The sequence below is a fragment of the Heptranchias perlo genome, chromosome 4 (genome assembly GCF_035084215.1).
Source record: "Heptranchias perlo isolate sHepPer1 chromosome 4, sHepPer1.hap1, whole genome shotgun sequence".
Classification (NCBI taxonomy): Eukaryota; Metazoa; Chordata; class Chondrichthyes; order Hexanchiformes; family Hexanchidae; genus Heptranchias; species Heptranchias perlo.
In genome coordinates, this window is record NC_090328.1 from 75307137 (window position 1) to 75333830 (window position 26694).

The 26694-nt window shown below is 43.9% G+C and overlaps 1 protein-coding gene across 1 annotated transcript in view; it reads left to right on the plus strand.

Moving 5' to 3' along the window:
* The window catches only part of LOC137320640 (solute carrier family 28 member 3-like), a 111650-nt gene that overhangs the window by 78536 nt on the left and 6420 nt on the right, over window positions 1-26694 (plus strand). The window contains exons 12-16 of the mRNA XM_067982321.1: window positions 838-968; window positions 1809-1977; window positions 21680-21877; window positions 22453-22534; window positions 25591-25732. Coding sequence (XP_067838422.1) covers window positions 838-968; window positions 1809-1977; window positions 21680-21877; window positions 22453-22534; window positions 25591-25732 — 722 coding nt within the window. The remainder of the gene's footprint in view (window positions 1-837; window positions 969-1808; window positions 1978-21679; window positions 21878-22452; window positions 22535-25590; window positions 25733-26694) is intronic.

Below are 26694 nucleotides of genomic sequence, written 5' to 3' on the forward strand. Positions count from 1 at the left end.
TTTGCCACTTTTCTGCCCACCTGACCAGTCCATTGATATCTTCCTGCAGTCTACGGCTTTCTCCCTCACTATCAACCACACAGCCAACTTTTGTATCGTCTGTAAACTTCTTAATCATGCCCCCTACATTTAAGTCTAAATCATTGATATATACCACAAGAAGCAAGGGACTTAGTACTGAGCCCTGCGGAACCCCACTGGAAGCAGCCTTCCAGTCACAAAAACCCCCGTTGACCATTACCCTTTGCTTCCTGCCACTCAGCCAAGTTTGGATCCAACTTGCCACTTTCCCTTGGTCCCTCTGACCAGTTTGCCATATGAGACCTTGTTAAAAGTCTTGCTAAAATCCATGTAGACGTGCTACCCTCATCGACCCTCCTTGTTACCTCCTCAAAAAATTCAATCAAGTTAGTCAGACACGACCTTCCCTTAACAAAACACGACCTTCCCTTAAAGATACTACAAAATTAATCCCAATTCCATCTGTGGCTTCTTACAAAAGGATGATCTCTGACAAAATCTCTGACACAATTTACATAGCTGTTTGAAAAGCAATTTAGGACTTTTTAAATTCTCCATGCAGATTTTTAAACAGCCGAATGTCTAGATGAGTTATTGCTGATGTTATTATTGCAGCATCTACTTTGTGCTTTTATGTGAGTGAAATACAAACCTATATATTATGCAGGTCGATATCATCCAGTGTTGATTTTGTTCAGCTCTACACAAAGGATCATGTCAAATTTAAATTGAATTACTCAGAATTGGGATGTAATGTACAATTGTACTATATTGTTGCTGTAACGACAGATGTGAGCTCTGGTGTTTCAAATACAGATTTCAGCACCCCATTTGTTATCAGCTTCAGTGATGTCTGCTCCTGCTGCCCTGGCTGTTGCCAAACTGTTCTGGCCTGAAACAGAAACTCCTAAGATATCAGCTAAGAGTAACCTCAAGTTGGATAAAGGGTAAGTTTCATTGCTTTCTTCATTGTTATGTGAAGATGAAAATCATAAAATGCACCAGGTATTCTACACTTCTGACAACAAAAGTAATGAACGGGAAAAAAAATCCTAAGGGCCAAATTTTGTTGGAATGGGGCATTGTTAGTTAGACTTTTTCCTGCATCCTTCAGCTCGAATATTATTTGCACCGTAAATGCTGATAATGGTGGGAGGGTGAGGGGGCATCTGGAACCTTAGTGAATGAAGGGTTCAGTGAGATTTAAGGATTGAGAAACAAACAGGAACTATGGAGAAGGAGGGTGAATTCGAGTCAAATCAGGTACAGAAAGAGGAATAAAGAGAGGGAAAGAAGGATTGGATTAAGAGAGAGAGAAAAATAGACAGAAAGAATAAGTAAGAAAAAAATAAATCTCTAACAACAATTTACTACATGCAGGAATGAGACTCAACAGTTTAATTTGTTCCCTTTCTGGGCCGAAGAGATTGATTGGCATTGCATTACCAATTATCACGTTGCTAAAAGGGGACTTAAACTGTTAATTATGAGCCCTAACTTTCTGCGGTGACTTTAATAGGCAATTAATGTGCAAATCCGGCAAGTTCTTAAAAATACAGGAGATTAAGGGTGAGATGCTGTTAGTGCGAGGCAAACAGCGGAGTGATGTAAATCGACCAGCAAGTTCTGGAGATCCACACCTCAATGACGTATCTTTTCTTCCCCTGAACTCGCTGGCTGATTTGCACATTATTGCGTGCATCATGAACTCACCGTTATTTTTCCAGCAAGATTTGGTCCTAACAATTTTTTAACTCGTTACACATTGTTTCTTTTTTATTCTGCAGCGATGCGAGGAACATAATAGAAGCTGCCTGCATAGGAGCTAGTGCCTCAATCTCTCTAGTGGCAAACATTGCTGTTAACCTTATTGCATTTGTGGCACTCCTGGATTTTCTTAATGCTGTACTTTCCTGGTTGGGAAACATGTTTAATGAGCCTGGGCTCAGCTTTGAGGTAATTTTCTTTTTTTATTATTATATCATCTCTCTCTCTCTCTCTCTCTCTCGAGGAATTTTGTGTTTCTGACGGGCTAGATTCTCTAACTAGAAACTAATTCATATTTTCAAAACACATTATTGTTTTAGGAACAAAAATTACTAATTTAATTTTAATAAATTACCATCATTACTAAATAGGCATTCATTCTGAATTTGGATTGGTGATGCAGTGCTCAGACATTCATCAGATATTTAGGTCATCCTAGATTCAAGTATGGGCAGAGATCTGGTTCATTCTCCAATCATTAATGTGAATGCTTTGAGAATCACAAGAATTCTGCTGAATATAGATCTGACATCTCTGGTTTGACAGTTTATAAAACATTAATCCTTGTGTTCATAAATATAGAACAAGAAAAAGTTACTTTGCCCATCGTGTACGCTCCCCCTAATATAGCACCATATACATTTTATGCTGTCATAGACCCTTCTAGAATGGTATCAAGGATGAGGGACTTCAGTTATGTGGAGAGACTGGAGAAACTGACGTGGTTGTTCTTAGAGCAGAGAAAATTAAGAGAAGATTTGATAGACGTGTTCAAAATCATGAACGGTTTTGACAGGGTAAATAAGGAGAAACTATTTCCAATGGCAGAAGGATCGGTAACCAGAGGACACAGATTTAAGGTGATTGGCAAAAGAACCAGTGGCGATATGAGGAAACATTTTTTTATGCAGATAGTTGTTATGATCTGGAATGCACTGCCTGAAAAAGTGGTGGAAGCAAATTCAATAATAACTTTCAAAAGGGAATTGGATAAATACTTGAAGGGAAAAAAAAATACAGGGCTATGGGGAAAGAGCAGGTGAGTGAGACTAATTGGATAGCTCTTTCAAAGACCAGGCACAGGCATGATGGGACAAATGGCCTTCTTCTGTGCTGTAACATACTATGATACTAAGTTAGGGAGCAGTCGTAATGACAGGTAACAGTTCCAAGAAAAGAGAAGTCTGCAGAATTTCTGTGTGAAAGACAATTCAAATATGACAGGCTACTTTTTCAGGGTTTCATAGATTTAATTGGTACCATTTAGTCTGCTTTACCACTGATCAGTGGCTAACTGGAGCTGGTGCTTAGTACTAGTGAGCTGGAAAGTGTGCACATCTGTGATGATGCTGTCTCTCAGGACAATACCATGTGTATACCCTCCTGCTAGCTCCCTCATATACCTTTTTGGAGATTACAGTCAGGATTAGGCTGACCTTACAACAGCGAAGGAGACACAGCCTGCAGTTCCTTTCAGGGGCCTCTGTTGCCCTGAAATGAGGGCAGCTGAAACCTGAGAGGGACCAACAGTAGGTTAAATCTCTTTGTTGTTACATGGTCCTGCTGGACAGTACAGAAAGCAATTTTAGAGCCATCTGACACTAAGGAGATGTAGGAGGTTATGGTTGAAAGGCACACAAGTGTAGGCATCAAGAGGAGGTACGGTGGTTAAAAAAACTTGAGTAAGGCACACAGATTTGGTTGGAATAAAAATTTTGAATAATTTATGGAATAGATATGGAATGATTTAGGGCAAGGTGGGGATTGCCTGTGATAAAGAATAGCAAAATATTTTTCAAATGGGAGCCTTGGTCGTTGTGAAGGGAGCTACATGTCAGCAAAGACCAAGTTGATATAGTTGCTAAATAGGGACCATGATGGCAGCATTTTTCAGTGGGCACATATCTTTATTATCTGAAGGTGTCCTTTATGAGCTCAGCCTGCAGATGTCTGGCAACTGGAAAAGGGTGCTCCTGTACATGAAATACCTGAATCAAGGTCTTGGCTACACGCTGACCTTGTTCACCTTCTTCCTGCTTCATGCCATTAATAAGCAATCCTTTCTGGATGGCAACATTATGCAGTATGAAGCAAACCACAATGATAAGAGAGACCTTAGCATGACTGTATATGACTGTCCAGATTAATCCAGGCACCTGAAGCATGCCTTTAGAATCCCTAGGATCTGCTCCAATGCAGTCTTCATGGCACCAAGACACTCATGGTATAAATGTTCCTTGGGGATTCTAGGGATCTGGTCCAGTGTCAGTAGCTGCATCTGTAGAGGGGAGCCTTGGTTTCCGGTCAGTCATCCAGATACCTGCCTTTGAGCAGTGGTGGGATTATGGATTGTCTTAAAATAAAGAAATATTGGCAGTTCCTTAGATAGTGAGCATTCACGTGCATCACACACCAGGTGCACATTGACGGAATGATACCCTATGCTGTTAAGAAAGTTGATGGCATTCTTGACAGGAGCACAATATGGTGATGCAAGTCCTGTCAATTGCATCTTGCACCGAGGGAAATTCAGCCAGTCTGTAAAGATTGGCAGGCCTCTCATTGATGCGCAAGGTCCGAAGGAAAGATGAACGTATCAGTTGCTTGCTTGATGCTGCAAAAGACAGCACATTGTCTGAAGATAAAAGAAATAGGAGATGAGAGTAAAGGTCAGACCAAGGTAAGGAACATGGGTAACATGAACGGTCAGGGAACAAATACAGTTATACAGGTGTCGTCGACAGTGCTATCAAGCGGCACTTACTCACCAATAACCTGCTCACCAATGCTCAGTTTGGGTTCCGCTAGGACCACTCGGCTCCAGATCTCAGTACAGCCTTAGTCCAAACATCCAAAAGAGCTGAATTCCGGAGGTGAGGTGAGAGTGACTGCCCTTGACCTCATGGCAGCATTTGACCGAGTGTGGCACGAAGGAGCCCTAGTAAAATTGAAGTCAGTGGGAATCGGGGAAAACTCTCCAGTGGCTGAAGTCACACCTAGCACAAAGGAAGATGGTAGTGCTTGTTGGAGGCCAATCATCTCAGCCCCAGGACATTGCTGCAGGAGTTCCTCAGGGCAGTGTCCTGGGCCCAACCATCTTCAGCTGCTTCATCAATCATAAGGTCAGAAATGGGGATGTTCGCTGATGATTGCACCGTGTTCAGTTCCATTGGCAACCCCTGAGATAATGAAGCAGTCCGTGCCCGCATGCAGCAAGACCTGGACAACATCCAGGGTTGGGCTGATAAGTGGCAAGTAACATTTGTGCCAGACAAGTGCCAGGCAATGACCATCTCCACAAGAGAGAATCTAACCACTTCCCCTTGACATTCAACGGCATTACCATCGCTGAATCCCCCACCATCAACATCCTGGGGGTCACCATTGACCAGAAACTTAACTGGACCAGCCACATAAATACAGCAGGTCAGAGGCTGGGTATTCTGCGGCGAGTGACTCACCTCCTGACTCCCCAAAGCCTTTCCACCATCTACAAGGCACAAGTCAGGAGTGTGATGGAATACTCTCCACATGCCTGGATGAGTGCAGCTCCAACAACACTCAAGAAGCTTGACACCATCCAGGACAAAGCAGCCTGCTTGATTGGCACCCCATCCACCATCCTAAACGTTCAATCCCTCCACCACTGGCGCACAGTGGCTACAGTGTGTACCATCCACAGGATGCACTGCAGCAACTCGCCAAGGCTTCTTCGACAGCACCTCCCAAACCCACAGCCTCTACCACCTAGAAGGACAAGGGCAGCAGGCGCATGAGAACAACACCACCTGCACGTTCCCCTCCAAGTCACACACCATCCCGACTTGGAAATATATCGCCGTTCCTTCATCGTCGCTAGGTCAAAATCCTGGAACTCCCTACGTAACAGCACTGTGGGAGAACCTTCACCACATGGACTGCAGCGGTTCAAGAAGGCGGCTCACCGCCACCTTCTCAAGGGCAATTAGGGATGGGCAATAAATGCTGGCCTTGCCACCGACGCAACATCCCGTGAACAAATTAAAAGAAAAAGAACATGAGTACAAAATGACTTAAAAATAAAGTGAGGGGAGCAATTATTAGAAACAAATAAAATTGCCTGCAATGTGCACAGCATCTGAAACAAAACATGGGAACTGGAGGCAATAATTCGTAGCGAGGAGCCAGATATAGTAGGGATAACTAAAACATGGCTGCATAAAGAACAGAACTGACAGTTAAATATTGCTGGAAATAATGTTTTTAGGAAGGATAGAGAAGGAAGAATGTGGGGTGGGGTAGTTGTACCAATTAGAGACAACATAATGGCAATAGAAAAAAAGGGACATAAGTGATGTTAAGATAGAAACAGAATCCATATGGATTGAGACAAAGATTAAGAAGGGATTGATCACATTAATAGGCATATTATAAAGACCACCTAATGTGGAAGGGAAATGAAGGAAGAAATGTGTAGGCAAATTTATGAAATGTGTAAAAAAAACATCGAGTAATAATGATGGGAGATTTCAACTACCCCCAAATAAACTGGCAAGAAAAGGTAGGGAAAGGGGAATGAGTTTCTACAGTGTGTACATGACTCCTTTCTTACCCAGTATGTGAGAAGCCCAACAAGAGAGGAATCACTCCTGGATCTAGTTATGGGAAATGAACCAGAACAGATAAGAGCAGTAAGCACAGGGAAACCTCTAGGCAATAGCAATCATAACATAATAAGGTTTAAAACAATGATTGAGAAAGACATAAGTAAGACAAAGTCCAAAGTAGTAGATTGAAAAAAAGCTCATTTTGGGGGGGGGGGTGAGAATGGAACTAGGGAAGGTAAACTGGAAAAAAGTGTTGATAGACAAAGAAATAGAACTGCAGTGGGAAATATTTAAAACGGTGATCAATAGAGTTCAGGAAAAATATATTTCTCTTTAAAAAAAGAACAACTAGCCAATATTGAAACACCAAGGATGAATAAAGAGATAAGAGTAAAATTGAAACAAAGAAAAAGGCATACTCTAAGAAAAAGACAATAAAGGAGAGGATGACAAAAGGGAATACAAAGAGGCTAGGAAGGATGTCAAAAAACAATTAGGAAAGCAAAGAGGAACTACGAAATTAAATGATCAAGGAATATAAAAAGAAATAGTAAAGTATTCTACAGACACCAAAAGAAAAATCAGGATAGGGATAGAGCCACTAGGGATGCACAAGATAAACTCTCAGGTAATGACAGTGAAATGGCAGAAATATTAAATAGTTACTTTGCCTCAGTATTTACCAGGGAGACTAACAAGGTGGATATGACAATAGAAGAGGAGATCAAAAAAGGTACAAAGATATTTAAGATAGAATGGGGGAAGATAATTGATAAACTGATCAAACTTAGAGAGAATAAAACCCCTGGTCTGGATGGATTGCATCCGTGCGTATTAAAAGAAGTTAGGGAGGAGATAGCAAAGGGACTATTACATATATATAAAAATTCATTAGAAAGGGGAATAGTGTCAGGGGAATAGTGTCAGAGGACTGGCGGACAGCTAATGTTATTCCTGTATTTAAAAAGGGTGATAGAACCAGTCCAGGGAACTATAGACCATTTAGCTGAACGTCGGGGGTAGCAAAGATAATGGAATCTTTACAAGATGTAGTGAAAAACATCTACAGAATGAAAATATAATATATAGTAGTCAGCACAGATTTCAGAAGAGAAGGCCATGCTTGACCAAACTTATTGAATTCTTTGAAGAAGTAACAAAGTGTAGACAATGGTAATGCAGTAGATGTAATATATTTGAATTTTCAAAAGGCCTTCAATAAGGTACCGCATTGTAGACTCATGACTCAGGTCAGAACATGTGGAGTCAGGGGACAGGTAGCAGAATGGATAGCAAGCTGGCTACAAAACAGAAAACAGAGAGTAGGGGTTAAGCCTAGCTACTCAGACTGGCAAAAGTTGGGAAGTGGTATTCCACAGGGATTGGTGCTGGGACCGCTGTTGTTCACAACTTACAGCAACGATTTGGACTCGAGCCTCTGCACTGAGCGACTTCTCATCCTTGGTGATTTCAACCTCCATCTCAACTCATCATGCTCTCTCTCCTCTGAATTTATTGCCCTCCTATCCTCCCTTAATCTCTTCCTCCATATAAACTCCCCTACCTATATTCATGGCCACCCCCTCGACCTTGTCATCTCACATGGCCTCTCTACTCCCATCGTGTCAATCATGGATGGGGCCATCTCTGATCACTTCCTTGTATTCCTCTCCACCCACAACGTACTTCCGCCTCCAAATCCCACTCCCTTATGTGTCCGCTCCTGGAAAAAAAACTCTTCCCCCAAGTTGCTTAGAACTGCACTTTCAAATTCCCAACTGTCTAACCTTTGGCCCACCATTCATCATGACATTTCTGCAGCTAACGATCTGCGCCATCAGACCCTCACCTCCACCTTTGATGCCCTTGTCCCCATTAAAACCATTACTCTCTCTCACCCTGGTCATTCCCCCGGTACGGTCCGCATCTCCGCTCCCTTAAGTCCAAGGGACCCGGACTTGAATGTTTATAGCGGACAACTGGTTTAGCCATTCGTCATCAGGTTTGACTGGATCTCTTATATCATTATCGGGTCCTGCTCTCCTCTGCCAAAAATGCTCACTATTGCAAAGATAACCCCTGGCTTCTCTTCTCTACTACAAACCGTCTTCTTAAACTCCTCTCCCCTGCTCCCTCCACCCTCACCTCCAATGAAAAGTACGAGGAGCTCATGGACTTCTTTGTCACTAAGATTGAGACCAACTGTTTAGCTGCTTCTGCCGCTTCCCTCCCTTCCCCTAGCCCACCAAGCCAAACGTCCCCTAAGGTTCCCCCCGCCCTAGCCATGAACTTGCATCTTCCTCTAGTTTCTCTCTTTTCTCCCCTCAAGCCCACTCTGAGCTCACCTTGACCATGAGACCCACCTGCTTCCTTGACCCTATTCCCACCAAACTGCTAACCACCCAATTTCCCTTCCTGACCCCTATGTTAGCTGATATTGTTAACAGTTCCCTCTCCTCAGGTACTGTCCCCCTCCCCTTCAAATCTGTCATCATCATCTTCCCAAAAAAACCCACCCTTAACCCCTTTGTCCTTGCAAACTATTGCCTCATCTCCAAACTTCCTTTCCTCTTTAAAGTCCTTGAACGTGTTGTCGCCTCCCAAATCCATGCCCATCTTTCCTGCAACTCCATGTTTGAATCCCGTCAATCAGGTTTCCGCCCCTTCCACAGTACTGAAACGGCCCTTAACAATGTCACAAATGACATCCTATGACTTGTGACCGTGATAAACTATCCCACCTCATCCTTCTCGACCAGTCTGCAGCCTTTGATATGGTTGACCACACCATCCTCCTCCAACACCTCTCCTGTCGTCTAGCTGTGTGGAACTGCGCTTGCCTGGTTCCATTCTTATCTATCCAGTCATAACCAGAGAATCACCTGCAATGGCTTCTTTCCCTGCTTCTGCGCATTTACCTCTGGAGTCCCCCAAGGATCTATTCGTGGCCCCTTCCTATTTATTGTCTACGTGCTGCCCCTTGGCAACATCATCCGAATACATAACGTCAGATTCCACATGTACGCTGATGACACCCATCTCTACCTCACCACCACCTCTCTCGACCCCTCCACTGTCTCTTATTTCTCACACTGCTTGTCCGACAGCAAAAATTTCCTCCAACTAAATATTGGGAAGACCGAAGCCATTGTCTTTGGTCCCTGCCACAAACTCAGTTCCCTAGCCACCGACTCCATCCCTCTCCCTGGCCACTGTCTAAGGCTGAACCAGACCCTTTGCAACCTTGGCATCCTGTTTGACCCCGAGATGAGCTTCCGATCACATATCCGCTCCATCACCATGACCCCCTACTTTCGCCTAGGTAACAGCCCCCATCTTCGGTCCTGCCTCAGCTCAGCTTCTGCTGAAACCCTCATTCATGTGGAATCTGACGTCGTGTATTCGGATGATGTCGCTAAGGGGCAGCATGTAGACAATAAATAGGAAGGGGCCATGAATAGATCCTTGGGGGACTCCAGAGGTAAATGCGCAGAAGCAGGAAAAAAAGCCATTGCAGGTGATTCTCTGGCTATGACTGGATAGATAAGAATGGAACCAGGCAGGCAAGCGCAGTTCCACACAGCTAGACGACAGAGGAGAGGCGTTGGAGGAGGATGGTGTGGTCAACCATATCAAAGGCTGCAGACTGGTCGAGAAGGATGAGGTGGGATAGACTCGACAGTTCCAATGCTCTCCTGGCTGGCCTGTCATCTTCCACCCTCGATAAACTTGAGCTCATCCAAAACTTTGCTGCCCATATCCTAACTCGCACCAAGTTCCATTCTCCCATCGCCCATGTGCGCGCTGACCTACATTGGCTCCCGTTCCGGGAATGCCTCGATTTTAAAATTCTCATCCCTATTTTCAAAACCCTTCAAGGCCTTACCCCAACCTATCTCTGTAACCTCCTCCAGCCCTACAGCAATTGAGATCTCTGCACTCCTCCAATTCTTGCCTCTTGAGCATCCCTGATTTTAATCACTCCACTATCGGTGGCTGTCCCTTCAGCTACCTAGGCTCTAAGCTCTGGAATTCTCTCCCTAAACCTCTGCACCTCTCTACATCTCTCTCCTTTAAGGTGCTCCTTAAAACCCCTGTCCTAATATCTCCATATATGGCTCAGTGTCAAATTTTGTTTAATTATGCTCCTATTAAGTGCCCTGGGACGTTTTACTACGTTAAAGGTGCTTTATAAATGCAAATTGTTGTTGTTGAGGCGATGCATTTTGGTAGGAAGAATAAGGAGGCCACATATTGCTTGGATAATAAGAGTCTAAATGGGGTAAAAGAGCAAAGGGATCTCAGGGTCCTGAAACACAAATCACTAAAAGCAGCGACGCAGGTTAATAAGGCCATAAAAGTGGCAAACCAAGCACTGTGATTCATTTCTAGAGGAATAGAATTGAAATGAAGTTATGTTAAACTTGTATAGAACCTTGGTAAGCCGACACTTGGAGTACTGTGAACAGTTCTGGTCTCCATATTATAAAATGGATATAGAGGCATTGGAGAAGGTGCAAAGAAGATTCACAAGGATGATACCAGAACTGAGAGGTTATACTCATCAGGAAAGATTAAACAGGCTGGGGCTCTTTTCTCTAGAAAAGAGATGGCTGAGGGGGGATCTGATGGAGGTCTTTAAGATAATGAAAAGGTTTGATAGGGGAGACATAGAGAAAATGTGGGGGTGTCTGAAACTAGAGGTCAGCAATGTAAGATAGTTACTAATAAATCCAATAGGGAATTCAGAATTCAGAAGAACCTTCTTTACCCAAAGAGTGGTAAGAAGGTGGAACATGCTACCACAAGGAGTAGTTGAGGCAAACAGCATAGATGCATTTAAGGGGAAGCTAGATAAGCACATGTAGCAGAAAGGAATAGAAGGAATTGTTGATAGGGGTAGATGAAGTAGGGAGGGAGGAGGCTTGTGTGGAACATAAACGCCGGCATAGACCAGTTGGGCCGAATGGCCTATTTCTGTGCTGTAGGTTCAATGTAATTCAATGTAGATCAGTGCATTGGCTGATATTTCAAATGTCCCCCAATGCTGCCTTAAAGGAATCAGCGGCATAGAAGTTAAGTGCTGTAGTGGCTTTTACTGCCTCTAGGCAGCGCGATGCTTAATAAAGATGGGGTGTAGGTCTGAGGCAAGCAGTTTGTACAACTTGAGTTATTGCCTCACGAGGAAAGCAGAGTCTTCTTGAGCATTGTCGATTTATGAGACTGATATATAACCACCTGCGTGTGTAGATACTGAGGCATTGGTATCTGCGAGTGCCAAATTCCGTCAATGACGCCTAATCAGCTTGGCACTCTTGTGTTATTCCTGTTGATCCTCCTTTTCTTCCTCCTCGTAACAGGGGTAAACGGTAATGCCAAAGGGAAGATCCTATTCTTCTGTGGTGGAGGAAAAATTGACCAGGACCAGGAACAATGCTGAACCTATTAGTAAAGTTAGTGTGCAAAAATCATTAAAGAATATTGAGCAGTTAGATTTTAACAGTCAAACAATCCTTCAGAAGGTGGTCTTTACCTACACGTGTGCCTGGCTAATGCCATTTAGCAAGTGACAACGCCTCCTTTATGCAGGCATTCATTTGAGTAGGCAGGTCACAGGTGCTTGGGGACAGAAATCCAATTTAGGACATCATAACATCACTTAAATACTATTTCATGCAGTGGGCAGGATTGCTGTGAGCATTGCAGGCTACCCACATCGTGAGCAAAGGAAAATTATGATTTTAATGGGGAGGAATTTGGTGCCAGGCCTTCACATTTTTCTCTTTCGACCACCCGGCACAAATCATGGTAAATGGGAAGAAAATCTAGGGCTTATAATTGTGTATGTGTTGTCCCAATGTATACAGGTAACTCAAGGTTATTGCTCTGTGTCTATCTACTTACATGCATGGACTGGTGCTCCAGACCACGCTTTCCTGACCCGTTCTTTGATTGCTCTTAGTTCTACGCCTGTCCCCACCAATCTTGTCATTCATATGCCTCACTTCCTCCTGCCCGCATTGCACTGAATCATGTGCCTCCTGATCTACTACCTCGTGCATTACTACTCTCCTGTTGATCTCTATTCCTGTCATTGTCTCAGGTTTGAGTCCCTCTTTGGAAGGCCCTTGACTTCATTCTGCTCCAACATACGCATTGTGGCAGCTGCTGCCGCCTTCATCCCCCTCACTGGCCTCATTCCACCCACTTAGTATACTTTTTCAATCTCTTGCCCAACCCTTTTTCCACTCCCTTCCCCTCCCACTACTTGACCGCTCTGTAGCCCTGCAAATTATCCACTGCCTTGTGAAAAAGTATCTCCCGATCCACAACCTCATCCAAAATGTCCATTCTGCCTGTGGCTGACAGAAACTTGGCTTACTGACAGCAGTCTTTTTTCCCTCATCAGACTGTTGCCTGGCTAAATATGCTGTCATGTACTCTATTTCTGTGTCCCATCTCGGCCTATCTGTTTACTATTCTGGCACTTTCTCCTCAGTTGATTACCTTGATCTCTAATACCCCCCCTGCCTTTCCTTCAGAGTCCTCATTGTCTACCCCTCTGCCAAAATTCTGGCAATTTGGCTCAGTTGGAGGCACCTTTGCCTCTAAGTCAGAAGATTGTGGGTTCAAACCCTACTGCAGATGAGCACATATTCTAGGTTTGGACTTCAGTACAATATTGAGGGCACGCTGCATTGTCAGAAGTGCTGTCTTTTGGATGATACATTAAACTGTCTGCCTGCTCAGGTAGATGTAAAAAAAAATCCAGTTGCACTATTCAAAGAAAAACAGGCAGTTATCCCAGTTTCATGGCAAAATCCTCCCTGAACCAACACCACCATTCATTCATTTCCTGTTTGTGGCACCTTGCTGGGTGCATGTTGACTCTAATGTTTGCCTGCAGAACAATGTGATAAAGCGCTATATAAATATATTTTTTTCTTCTTTCTTACTTTTCTCTGCCCCTTCCCTCCTCACCTTTGAAGCCAAGAGTGAAAAGCTCATGAATTTCATCTCCAAAATTAAGGTCATATATTCGACTGGCTTGTCAGCAACTGTTATACTGCTGCCTTCTCCTTCTGACGCCTTGCAGCCCCATTCCAGGTGTGACCCACAATACTCTGTAGTTTCTCCCCCACTTCCACTCCCAGCCTTATCAGACTTATGTCCTCTATGGGACCCACCACCTTCACCCTTGAGCACTTCCACTTCCTTGACCAGCTAGCTGACCATTCAGCTACTACTTCTTGGCCCAATGTTCACTTGGATTATCAACTGTTCCTCTTCTTGAGTCATTATTTCCCTCCCCCACAAAACTGCTGTCCTTAAAATGTCCACTCCAGATCTGTCATATCCAACTACTGCCCAATTTCTAACCTTCCTCTCTAAGGTTCCCAAATACTTTCACTACCCAACCCCACACCCATCTCTCCTACCATTCCCTAGTCTAATTCGTTCAGTCTGATTTCCTCCCACCCACATCTTTCCCTGGTCAAAGTCACCAGTGATATCCTTTACGACTGTGACTACAGTAAATTGTTCTTCTTTGCCCCCTCTGCAATATTGCTGTTGTGAACCATTCACATTACCACTGTTCCATGGCTCACCTCCATGACATTGTCCTTTCATGGTTGCATTCCTACCTATCTCAATATATCTAGCATGCCTCCTGCAATGTCTTCTCCTCCTTTGCCGATATAGTAACTTCTAACATGCCTCAATGTTCCATTGTTAGACTCCTCCTATTCGTTATCTGCATATCTTGACAATATTATCTATAAGCATTGAAGATGCTTCAACAAGTAATACTGAATATTGTAATAAAGAAATGATGTGGAGATGCCGGTGATGGACTGGGGTTGACAAATGTAAGGAATCTTACAACACCAGGCTATAGTCCAACTGTTTTATTTGAAAATCACAAGCTTTTGGAGGCTTTCTCCTTCGTCAGGTGAGTGTCGGATTCCATGGAAGGTTACCGCATTTATAGTCAGAGAAGGGTTCCCTCCCAGTCGGGGAACACTTCAGCAGTCAAGGACATTCAGCCACCGATCTTCGGGTAAGCGTTCTCCAAGGCGGCCTTCGAGACACACGACAACGCAAAATTGTCGAGCAGAAATTGATAGCCAAGTTCCGCACCCATGAGGACGGCCTCAATCGGGATCTTGGGTTCATGTCACGCTACACGTAACCCCACCAGCGAAAAAAAGTTATCTGTTTTTAATACAACGGGTCATTCTCTGACTTTCTCTTCCTTTCGGATGTTTCTCTCTCTCTCTCTGTCTTTTGTTCTGGCCGTTTGTATATTCGGCGGTCCTGTAGGTAACATCTCTCTGTCTGAACACTTTGATTGCCTTGACAACGGGAAGTTGGAAAGATTATCTGTAATCACCAGGTATTGTTCTCTAACTATAAATGCGGTAACCTTCCATGGAATCCGACACTCCCCTGACGAAGGAGAAAGCCTCCGAAAGCTTGTGATTTTCAAATAAAACAGTTGGACTATAACCTGGTGTTGTAAGATTCCTCACAGTAATAAAGAAAGTACTTCCATTTATGTAGCACATTATCACGTCTCTCAGAAACATCCCAGGTGCTTCATTTACAGTGAATTGCTTTGAAACCCAGTCGTTAATATGTATGCGAATATGGCACTATTTTGTGCACAGCAATGAGATGATTGACCAGCTAATTTATTTTTGCCAGTAAAGGTTAAGGAAAAAATGTTGGCCAGGCACTGGAAAAACTCCTTGCTCTTCTTCAAATTGTGCTATGGGGTGTTTTATGTCCATTTTGAGCACCAGATCAGGCAGATGGAGCTTTGGTTTAATTTCTTAACTAAGAAACAGTCACTTCGACAATGAAGCTCTCTCTCTCAGTACTGCACTGAAGCCTCAGTTTAGATTATGTATTCAAATTCTGACTCGGGTAAGTGTGCTACATGTAAGCAAGCTAATGTAGATATTACCCAACTTTACCCCTCTGCCATCAGCCTCAATTCCACAACTATTTCGCTGTCTGTCTGCCTGCCTGCCCAGCATCAAGTCATGGTTGAACTAGAACTTCCTCCAGCTCGACACTGCCATCACTGAAGCCATCCTGTTCAGCTTTCAACAGTAACTTCACACATTAGCTCTTGCTTCCAGTTGCTAGGTTAGGTGAAGCCAATGTTACATGATCTTGGTGTCCTATTTGACCCTGTACTGAGCTTTGAACACTACATCCAGTACATCACCAAGACTGCTTAATTCTATTATGCTGCCTCCCTCCATTCCTACTTCACTCCTACTGCTGTTGAAGCCCCCAACCACAGCTTTGACATTTCCAGATTCAACTTCCTCTTCCAAGTTCAGCTCTACACAAAGTCCGTAACCCATATATCCTATGCTGTACTAAGTCCTGTTTCCCTACCACCTTGTCCTCATAGACCTCCACTGCCTCCCCAGCCCCTACTGCATTCATTTTAGAACCCTCATCCTTACTTACAAATTGCTCCTTGGCCTTGCACTATCCTCAGTGGTAGCACTTTCACCTCTGTGTAAGAAGGTTGTGGGTTCAAGCTTCACTGCAGGGATTTCAGTATAGTACTGAGGGAGTGTTGCATTGTCAGAGGTACCGTCTTTTGGATGAGATGTTAAACTTAGGCCCTATCTGTCAGGTAGATATGAACAATCTCATGGCACTACTAGAAGAAAAGCAAGGAAGTTCTCTTGGTGTCCTGGCCAACATTTATCCCTCAACCAAAGGGAAACCTTGCCAAATGCAAATTGGCTTCTGTGTTTAGATAGCAACAGTGACAGCACTTCAAAAATAACTGGCTGTGAAGGGTTTTGGGACATGCCAAGGACATGAAAGGTAATATATAAATGCAAATTCTTTTTTCTTTACCTCTGCACTTTCCTTCACTTATATTCCAGTTTGCCTTCATTTTTCTGTCGATTGTGTGATTCTCCTCTCTGCTCTACCTGCGACCATGAAACCCTATTCTGCCATCAAGGCTGATCTATCAGCAATAAAGCCACTTCTCTTCCAAAACCTTGTCTTGCTACCTCATTCACTGCCTTTAATAGCTTCTTAAAAACCTAAATCTTAACCTGCATATCCTTTGATCTACCAATAAATTCCTTCACTTCCTGCTCGGGGTTCATCTCTTCCTCTTCTACATGATAAGCAACATATAACTATAAATTACTATTCTTATAACTTCATTTGCTAAAGTGGATTCCATGGTCTTCCACTGGTCTGAATACAGAGTTTGATTACTTAAGAGCTGTGAATAAACTTGCAGTATTCAACAATAACAAAATGCCATTTTATATTGCCCATCCCATTGAAACAAATGTCAGAGCACTTTGCAGGGGGAGAGGAGGACTCTGAGTAGGAGTTGAGAAGAGGGGGTCCCAGAAGCATGATCAAAGAGGTAGATTTTTTTTAAAGCTTTTGATGGAGGGGTGGGAGAAAGGTTTTGGGAGTAAGATCTATAATGGAGCGATTTGAAAAAAAGGACATGAACCTTGAAATTGATGCTCTGAGTGACAGGGAGCCAGTGGAGTTTGGGAAGAACAGGGATGATGATGATGGTGTGATTTTATGAGTTAAGAATTGGGTGGCAGAGTTATGGATTAACTAGAGTTTGTGAAGGGTTAACAAGGGAGGTTGGGGAGGAGAGCATTCAAGAAGCCTATTCTGGAGATGATTAAGGGTTTCAAGAGCAAACTGACCGTGGCACCATGGTACAGGAAGCCATTCAAGTGGGGGGAGTTAGTAGGAATATAGTGGTAGTAGGGGACAGTATAGTCAGGGGATAGACACAGTTCTCTGCAGTCAAGAACGAGAGTCCGGGCTGTGTTGCCTGCCCGGTGCCAGGATTCGGGACATCTGCTCTGGGCTGGAGAGGAACTTGCAGTGGGAGGGGGAGCATCCAGTTGTTGTGGTCCACGTAGGTACCAATGGCATAGGTAGGATGAGGGAAGAGGTTCTGCTTAGGGAGTAGGAGCAATTAGGGGCTAAATTAAAAAGCAGAACCTCAAAGGTAATATTCTCTGGATTATTAACTGAGCCACAAGCAAATTGGCGTAGGGTAAATAAGATTAGAGAGTTAAATTTGTGGCTCAAAGATTGGTGTGGGAGAAATGAGTTTCGATTCATGGGGCACTGGCACCAGTACTGGGGAAAGTGGGAGTTGTACCGTTGGGACAGGCTTCATCTGAACCGTGCTGGGGCCAGTGTTCTGGTGAATCTTATAACTAGGGCAGTAGAGAAGACTTTAAACTTATGTAATGTTAACACAAGTGGGGAGCAAGTATCACAAGTGATGTGATGACTTGCCCTTGCCTCTAGTGGAGCAATGTACATTAGTGGTGGTACAAGAATGTACACTTAACAGCAAAATCATCCTTGGTGGCAAAAAAATTTAATTACCCATTCTAATCAGGTGGAGGATGGGGACAGAATTTGGAGTAGGACCAAGTTCTACAAAATTTCTGCCACTTTTTTTGTATGATGAAAAATTTCCCCATGCTGACATTAGAAGAGGTGGGATTGGTGGGATGATGTTACCTGCCAGAAATCTCCAGTTCTGCTTCCTCTGCCCCCAGTGCAAAGTAAGCCTAAATGATGCAGATGTGAGGCCCAAAATTTGATTCTTTGCCGCTAGGAAAGTTTCACACAGCAATAAGGTGTCAAGCTTGGTTCAGTGGTAGCACTTTTTCCTCTGAGTTAGAAGGATGTCAGTTCAAGTCCCACTCCAAAGAATTGAGCACATGATCCAGGCTGACACTTCAGTGCAGTACTGAGAGTGTGCTGCACAGTCTGAGGCGCTGTCTTTCGGATGAGAAGTCTGCCCTTTCAGGTGGACGTATAATATCCAATGGCACTATTCAAAGAAGAGCTGGGGAGCTCTCCTCAGTATCCTGGCCAATATTTATCCCTCATCCAACACCACTAAAACAGTTTGGGGGAAAAATTGGATAAGGGTCCGTTCTAGGCGATGCGCTATCACCTCGCACCCGACGAACCCTACGCAGGCAGCTTGTGAACTTCGTGCTACTTACCATGAAACCTCCGTGCACCAAGCTCAGCCCTCGCTGCTGAGACGCTGCACAGAGAATGAGGAAGTTGGAAATAGGGCATGCACAGCGCACGTCATCAGCAGCCTGCACTACTTAAAGGTGCAGGCACATTTCCAATGGCAGATACACAGCCAACTAGGAGAAGGGAGAATGGCATTGCGAGTAGCTGCACTGGCAAGAGAGAGGGCTCCATGATTCTTGGACGATGCTCTGGAGGCCCTGGTGGAAGGCATGGACCAAAGGAGGGCAAGCATGTACCCGCAGGGTGGCCGGAGACCCTCCAGACTACAGTTGCGCAGGCATTGGCAGGCTGTGGCGTAGTAGGTGAATGCTAGGAGCATTGTACCACGCACGTGGGTGCAGTGCCAGAAGAAGTTTAATGATTTGACACGAGTGGTCAAGGTGAGTGAATGCAAGTGTCAAGCACATCCTACCAACTGCACCAATACTCCATGCAGGACTCCTCCCGTCACCCACCCACCCACCCACCCACCCACCAACAAACACTGCCCATCCATACGCAATGCTGCATCTCACCCGCACATAGTACCACACTTGCAGGCCACACAACCACCACTCACAAATCACACAAACTGGCAGCTATTCGACCATGACAGGCACATCACCCATGCACCTTGCAGGACACTCACTGACACACTGTCCTCTGTCTTGCAGGAGAAGGTGGCATATAACACCTGGCAGCAGGAGGGACCTGAGGCTGGACGGGCAATTCTGCATGTCCTCACCCCCCTAGAGGAGACGGTGCTGCGGATCGTTGGGCAGTCCTCTCTCAGGACGACAGCATTCCTGCTCCCACCCCTGCCACTCCGCCAGTGCCCCTGTTGTTGCCTCTTGGCCAGCCAGGCCAGACTGCTGCAGGCCGTGCTGAGATGGTGCAGTCTGAAGCCGAGCCCTCCAGGCCCAGAGCTGCTTGAGGTCGTCCTCCAAGGCCATCTGGACGTTCCTCCATTGAAGGCCAGCAGCCTTCCACCACCCATGCTCCAGCCACTGGGGAAGCACCTCATAGGAGAGCATTAGGATAGGTAAAGGCACACGAACAACAGGCACTAAGGGAATGCACAAGGGTGAATAGTTCTGTTATGTTTGCATAATTTCATTTTTTCATCCATAAATGAGAGTTTGATTTTGCATTTGGTGGTGGTTTTTATTTATGCAGTGAGCTGAGGGGCTCACCAATCAGATGGCGAGCGATTTGTTTGTCTTGTGGGAGGGGAAAGGTGGGGAATTTAGGACTGTTGGTGACTTGGGGGATGTAATTCCAATTATTGATAGCGGGCACGGATCAGGTGAGCACGCACAGCCCTTGCAGACAAGGCGTGTGGTTCCTGCTGCACCCTTGTGTCTTCCTCCACTTCCTCTTCCGGCTCCACCCCCTCCTCCTGCTCCTCCTCAGCCTCTTCCTCCTTCTGCTCCTCCACCTCTTTCTCCTCAGCTTCCTCCTCCTCCACCTCTGGCCCAGTAGCCAGCCTTTGCCTTGCTGAGTCGGATGAAAGATAGCTGGCACGTTGGACTGCCGTATGACAAAGGCGTCGTGACTGCTCCCAGGGTAGTGGGTATCGACCTCCAAGATGCAATGCGTGTGGTCGCATGCCAGCAGCACGTTGAGGGAGTGAAAGTCCTTTTGGTTGATGAAGACAGCCGAGTTGATGTGGGGTGCACGCAGGGCAATATGTGTGCAGTCGATGGTACCCTGCACAATGGGGAAGCCAGCAATGTGGGTGAACCTCCGTGCTCGCTTGTTCTGATCGTCTCTGTCGAGAGGGAAGGTGATGAACCTGTTCCTCATGCGGTACAGTGCGTCTGTGACCTCCCTTATGCAGCAGTGCACTGCATACTGCAAGATGCTGCACATGTCGCCAACAGAGGCCTGAAATGATCCTGAGCCGTAGAAATTCAGCGCCACGGTGACCTTCACAGCCACAGGCAATGCTGTCCTCGCCCTGCTCTGAGGCTGCAGTTGTGGCCGCACCAGTTGACAGATCTCGATGACAGCTTCCTTGGTGAACCTCAGGCGTCGGATGCAATCCTCCTCGGTCATGTTGAGGTAAGAGAATTGATCCCAGAAGGCCTCATTGGGTAGGGCTTCCTGCTCAGTGCCCTGTGCCTCCTCGTCCTCCGTCTCCTCGCAGCTTGACTTGTTGGGCGTGGCCTCTCTGCATGCTCCCAGTCATGCTCAATACCCAGTGGCAGCCCTAGCAGACTGCCCGTGGTTGCCAGGAATGTTGTTCCACCAGGGTTGTAACTTTCTGACCTGTAAGACAGTACCTGCCAAACTCTCAGAAGTAGAATAGGAACTCTCAATAAGACTAGGGAGCTTCAAAAAACACTTCCTACTCCTTCAACAGCCAGAAGCAATAATCCAGCAAGTAACCTACAATACCTACATGGCCCTCTAAATAGCGCTGGTGGGGGGTCCTTCAGGCACTGTAAGAAACGTTTAGATGGTCAGGGATAAGACTGTGCATTGAGTTGAGCGTTAAGGTCGAAAATGGTGTGTATCACTTTAAATCAGCGTTGCACACTGATTGCAGCCATTTTCTCCCTACTTTACATGCTTCCAGCGTCACCGGTATTAGTGCATGCGCTAACTCCTATACCAAGATGGTGTCTGGCACACGTCACGCAGGATGTCGGAGAGGCCGTGTAGTGCCGAAACAACGGGTGCTACACGGCCCAATTTAGCGCCCATTATCTTCTCATTTATCTCATTGTTGTTTCTGGGACCTCGCAGTGTGCAAATTGGCTGCTGCATTTCATACATTATAACAGTGGCTACACTTCAAAAAGTACTTAATTGGCTGTAAAGCGCTTTGGGGCATCCTGATATTGTGAAAAGTGCTATATGAATGCAAGTTCTTTCTTTTCATTAAGGTGCTGCTCCGAAATTAATGCGTCCATGGGTAGATGCCCAGGGAGCATCAGAACGACACAGGCATTCACGCCTTCATGCAAATGTTTCTATTCCTGGGGTTTAGGTTTGGGCCAGGCTGGCAGGTACAACTCTCACAGTGATTTCGGGCCTAGAATGTTTCTAAGGTATCAAAATTGGATAGTGGGAACATTGGACTAGAAGGTGGGAGAGAAAACAGATGAACAATTTTATTATAATGTAACAATCCTTATAAAGATGTCTATACAATGAGAAATCTGGATCTTTTTGGGTCCACCAGCAAAAAGAGTTAATTTGATGTTATGTAACATTTCTTCCAGCTAATTTGTTCCTATCTCTTAATGCCGCTTGCTTTCATGATGGGAGTGGACTGGAATGATAGCTTCATAGTTGCCGAGCTCCTAGGAATAAAAACTTTCTTCAATGAGTTTGTAGCTTATGAAAGGTTATCTGTGCTGATTGCCAGAAGAGTTGAAGGCAAACCTGAGTACATCGATGGTTTGAAGCAGTATTTGTCAGTAAGTAAATATAATTGTTTCTGCATGAAGAACATTGATATTGTACTTCTAATGCAAGTAGCATCATATATATTTTTTATCTAATTGATCAGAAGGACAGTTACTCTCGTGTTCATTTCACAAAACCTGTTTTTATTAAATAGCACAGAACTGTAGTACACTCTGGGGTCATACCTTGTCTTAATTTAACAATTACAAAATACATTGAAATAACCCCAATGCTGAAAGATCGGCCAGGGTCAGGGGTGCATCTTTATTGTGGGTAAAAGCCCAGGCATGCTGGAAATGTGTCCCAATTCGGCAAAAGCTTGTGACTCCTAGCACGCCATACGGAATGAAATCAGTGACAACCATATGACCAATATTCACACTTGTAAACATGAATTAGTGAACCCCAAATCATTTTTATACTTCCCTCTTTTAGTATTAAATCTTTTTCTCAAATATTTTGTGCTCATTTTGTAAACTCAAACCTTTTTTGCTCTGTTAGGCTTATTCAAGTATCATAAGAAAATCATGGCCTTTTTACAGGATAATCAAGTATTCAGTCTCTTTACTCTATGGTTCTTTTATAGGTCCGTTCCGAAGCTATTACTACGTATGCCCTGTGTGGATTTGCTAACTTTGGTTCTGTTGGTATTTTGATAGGAGGACTGTGTAAGTTTTTATTTGCTGTGTTTGCTAGTTGAAGGATGTAATGTGTACTTATGGAAAGAGCTGTGTTTTGAAACTATTTAGTCATACTGGTGATTTAGGAGTTGTGTTTGAACAAATCAATTTTACTCTACATTGTCAAACCAGACATCAAATTCACTCATTCAGCCATCCTAAATTAAGGGGCTATAGGCTAAATTTTCTAATTGTATTCTCCTGGTGCAGAACCTCATCTGCTGGGAGTGTATATCAGCATATACATGTTGCGTACATTTGATTTCCAGATATGTGTCCCTGGAGCACAAGGTACAAGCTAGGAATGTACATTCTATTGATGTTCATTATTGTCCCCTGAACATTACAAAACTATTAATTATTCCTCTGCTTTTTAGCAGCCTTTTAGTTCCACAAATTTATAGAATCAAACAATGTACTGCTTTCTGATGCCACCTCTTTATTCTCCCACTTTTTCAGCAGACCCCATGTCTTTTCTTGCTATTTCCCACCTGTTTTCACTGATTTCAACAAGTTTGCATGTCTTTTCTTAGAATATCAATAAGGCCAAGGTTTTGAAGCTTCTACTATATGGCCGGTGTAACTAAACAGAACAAAAAAGTGGAGAACTGTTTGCTGTATTAACCATTGCTGTATAAAAGTGGAGAACCATCCTGTTATTAATTCTGGTCTATTGTAGATATTTTCTCGGGTTCAGCGGCATCAGTTGCTTCTGTAAGTGGCCTGTGCATCTTACTTTTAATGGGAGTTGTATCATATTGCCTTATATTTACTTGAAAAGTAGCATAACCCAGGTGGAGTAACAGTCGAAACCCCTTGTGACCTGAACTGATATCTGTGTTCTTTGCACTCCTGTTTCTTCAATCTCTCCGGAGGTGGACTGAGTTAACACTGGATAAGGCAAAGTTTGGTTCAAATTGTAAGCTGCTTTATTCCACAGTGAGGTGAAATGCACAGAACAATAAGTATGATCAGATTGCTTAGTTTAGTTGATACAAGTTGGCTTCATGTAAAGATGTTTATAATAATGAATGTGCAATGCTTTTCAACTTAATTTAAACAGAACAACCCCTCAGCCTTCTGTCCTACAGCCTGGTTAGACATTCTTCTTCATGTAGTTTGCCATATTTCAACTTTATGCTGGCTGATTGCCTATGCAGTTCTGTTTCCAAAGCCTGACTGCTTTTTGGTGTCTGTGTTTTAGATGGTACATTTCTTTGGAGGTTCTTCTGAACATCTGCCATAACTTCGGCTGAAGATCCATGGTACCTTGGAGAAATGGCATGAACGTCGTTTACGCTGTTTCTCTAGGGTTTCAGTGGATCATCCACCAAAGTTAGGACAGCCAATCGGAAGAACCCTCGTGGAAATTCACTCACTTAAATTTTTAATGACCTGACTGCAGTGTCAGCTTTTAGACAAAACTGACTACCCAAAAGCAGTGTCCACCAGCCTAACTTGGCAATGACCCTTGCTGAGTTCAAAAGAAATGGATTGTCGCAGCAGCAATGGGTTTGAATGGTCGCTGAATTATCAAACTATTCCTCACTGGGTTTTGATAATGGGTTCACACCAGAAACATTAACTCATCTGTTCTCTCCACAGATGCGGCCTAATGTGCAAAGTGTTTCAAGCATTTTCTGCTTTTTGTTCCAGATTTCTAGCACCTGTGGGTTTTTTGCTTTTTGTTTTTATCGCTCACTGTCTTCAGGATGCTCTGTCTCCAGCCAGCCTTGCTGTCTTGTGAATTTAATCCCTTTAAAGCAAGCTTTAACTTAAAAGCGCATTTAAAATAATTCCTATTTAGATATTTTCTGAGGAATAATGTCACAAAATCAAGAAACGTGACACATCCACAGTCCCATTTTGTACTGATTTTACTGATACAAGATGGTTCATTTTGAATGTCACTTAGAAAAATACACTATTATAGCGCAAGTTTATTATTGAAAAGAATGTATCTCGTTATAAAATAATGCATTCAACTCCCAAGCACCATGTTATAATGGGGATGAGGCATAGTCTGAACTCTTTCAAAATTAATATATTTATTGTATGTGATATTTTGAATAAAATCTTGGTGCCATGGGATGTGGTTTATGCTTTGGCTGGGTTGTCATGGGAAGGCATGGAACAAATGTATTTTTCTACAGGGAGAGGGAGGAAAAATGGAAAGTGGAACACATGAGTTGCTCATATGCACCTTCTAATGGCCAATTATAAAGTTGCATTTACAGAGATTGAAAAGTTCTGTAGTGACTCACTTGTTAAAGACAGCAAGTAATTGAGTTATGCAGATGGGAACATCTCAACTGTGATTCCTGGTCAAAGCTAAGTTAGCTGATCTCAGTCTGTGTGGTAGTGGGTATTACAATTAGCCTTAGTGTTTCTGGGCTGGGAAGAGGAAAATCAGCATGGTGTTCCCAGTCCTCATCGCGACCGAGTGACTACTGCTGGAAAGTTTATGTCAGGTGAGGTTAGGATTGTCCATGGCTTTGATGCTCTTGTGGTTGACTCTTCTTCCAACACTCAATATCTATGGCCAAAGTCGAGGCTCTTACATAAAGAATGGCCACTTTGCGAGCTACTGGAGGTATGTGGAACTCTACTTCAACAGGACTTCTGTCTTTAGGAGAGGTGAAAAAGGGAATTTTTTAAAAAAACCTTACCAGATAAAAATTAGGCAATAAAGGGCTGAAAGTAGGTCAGAGTCAGAGAATATTACATGGTTCAGATCATTTCTTAAAAATGAGATGGGGAAGAAATATATTTTTAAATAAGGATGATCTAATGATTTCCAGCAGTAAAGCATTGTGAAATGGATTGAGTTATAATGTACTTATATATATTTTAGGACATTATTATTCTACAAGTACTGGTAACTGCTGAGAGCAACCACAGACTGGTTTGACGAACCCAAATTATACTCTGGCTCTTGCATTGCTGTCAGGCCAGCAATAAAGGCTGTGTGCATGCTTGCTTCACACTGACCTAACTGCAGTATATATATATATATATATTTATCAATTTAATTTTTTTTACAGCATCTTTGGCTCCGCTAAGAATGAGAGATATAGCAAGTGTCAGTATTAGGGCTCTCATCGCTGGTACTGCTGCCTGTTTCATGACCGCCTGCATAGCAGGTATGATTTACAAATTATTACTAAAACACATTAAAATGCTCCTGTAGATTTATTTACACACGGAATTGTCATGGACTTGGTTTTATAATATTTATAAAGGATAATTCAGGATAACAAATTTAGCTCATCTGTAGTTTTTTGGGTTCACTGGCATCAGTTGATCCTGTAAGCTTTCTGTGTGTTTTACTTTTATGGCGGTTGACTTGCACTGACCCAGAATCATAGAGAATCATAGAAATTTACGACACAGAAGGAGGCCATTCGGCCCATCGTGTCTGTGCTGGCTGAAAAAGAGCTATCCAGCCTAATCCCACTTTCCAGCTCTTGGTCTGTAGCCTTGTAGGCTATGGCACTTCAAGTACATATCCAAGTACTTTTTAAATGCGATGAGGATTTCTGCCTCTACTACTCTTTGAGGGAGTGAGTTCCAGACCCCCACCACCCTCTGGGTAAAAGAAATTCTCCTCAACTCCCCTCTAATCTTTCTACCAATTACTTTAAATCTACGTTCCCTGGTTATTGACTTCGCTGCTAAGGGAAATAGATCCTTCGTATCCACTGTATCTAGTCCCCTCATAATTTTATCATAGAAATAGAATCATAGAAAATTCATGGCACAGAAGGAGGCCATTCGGCCCATCTTGTCTGGGCCAGCTGAGAAACGAGCCACCCAGCCTAATCCCACTTTCCCGCATTTGGTCCGTAGTCCTGCAAGTCACGGCTCTTCAGGTACACATCCAGGTATTTTTAAAATGAGTTTGAGGGTTTCTGCCTCTACCACCCTTTCAGGCAGTGAGTTCCAGACCCCCACCACCCTCTGGGTGAAAACATTTTTCCTCATTTCCGCTCTAACCCTTCTACCAATCACTTTAAATCTATGCCCCCTGGTTATTGACCCCTCTGCTAAGGGAAATAGGTCCTTCCTATCCACTCTATATAGGCCTCTCATAATTTTGTACACCTCAATCAAATCACCCCTCAGCCTCCTCTGTTCCAAGGAAAACA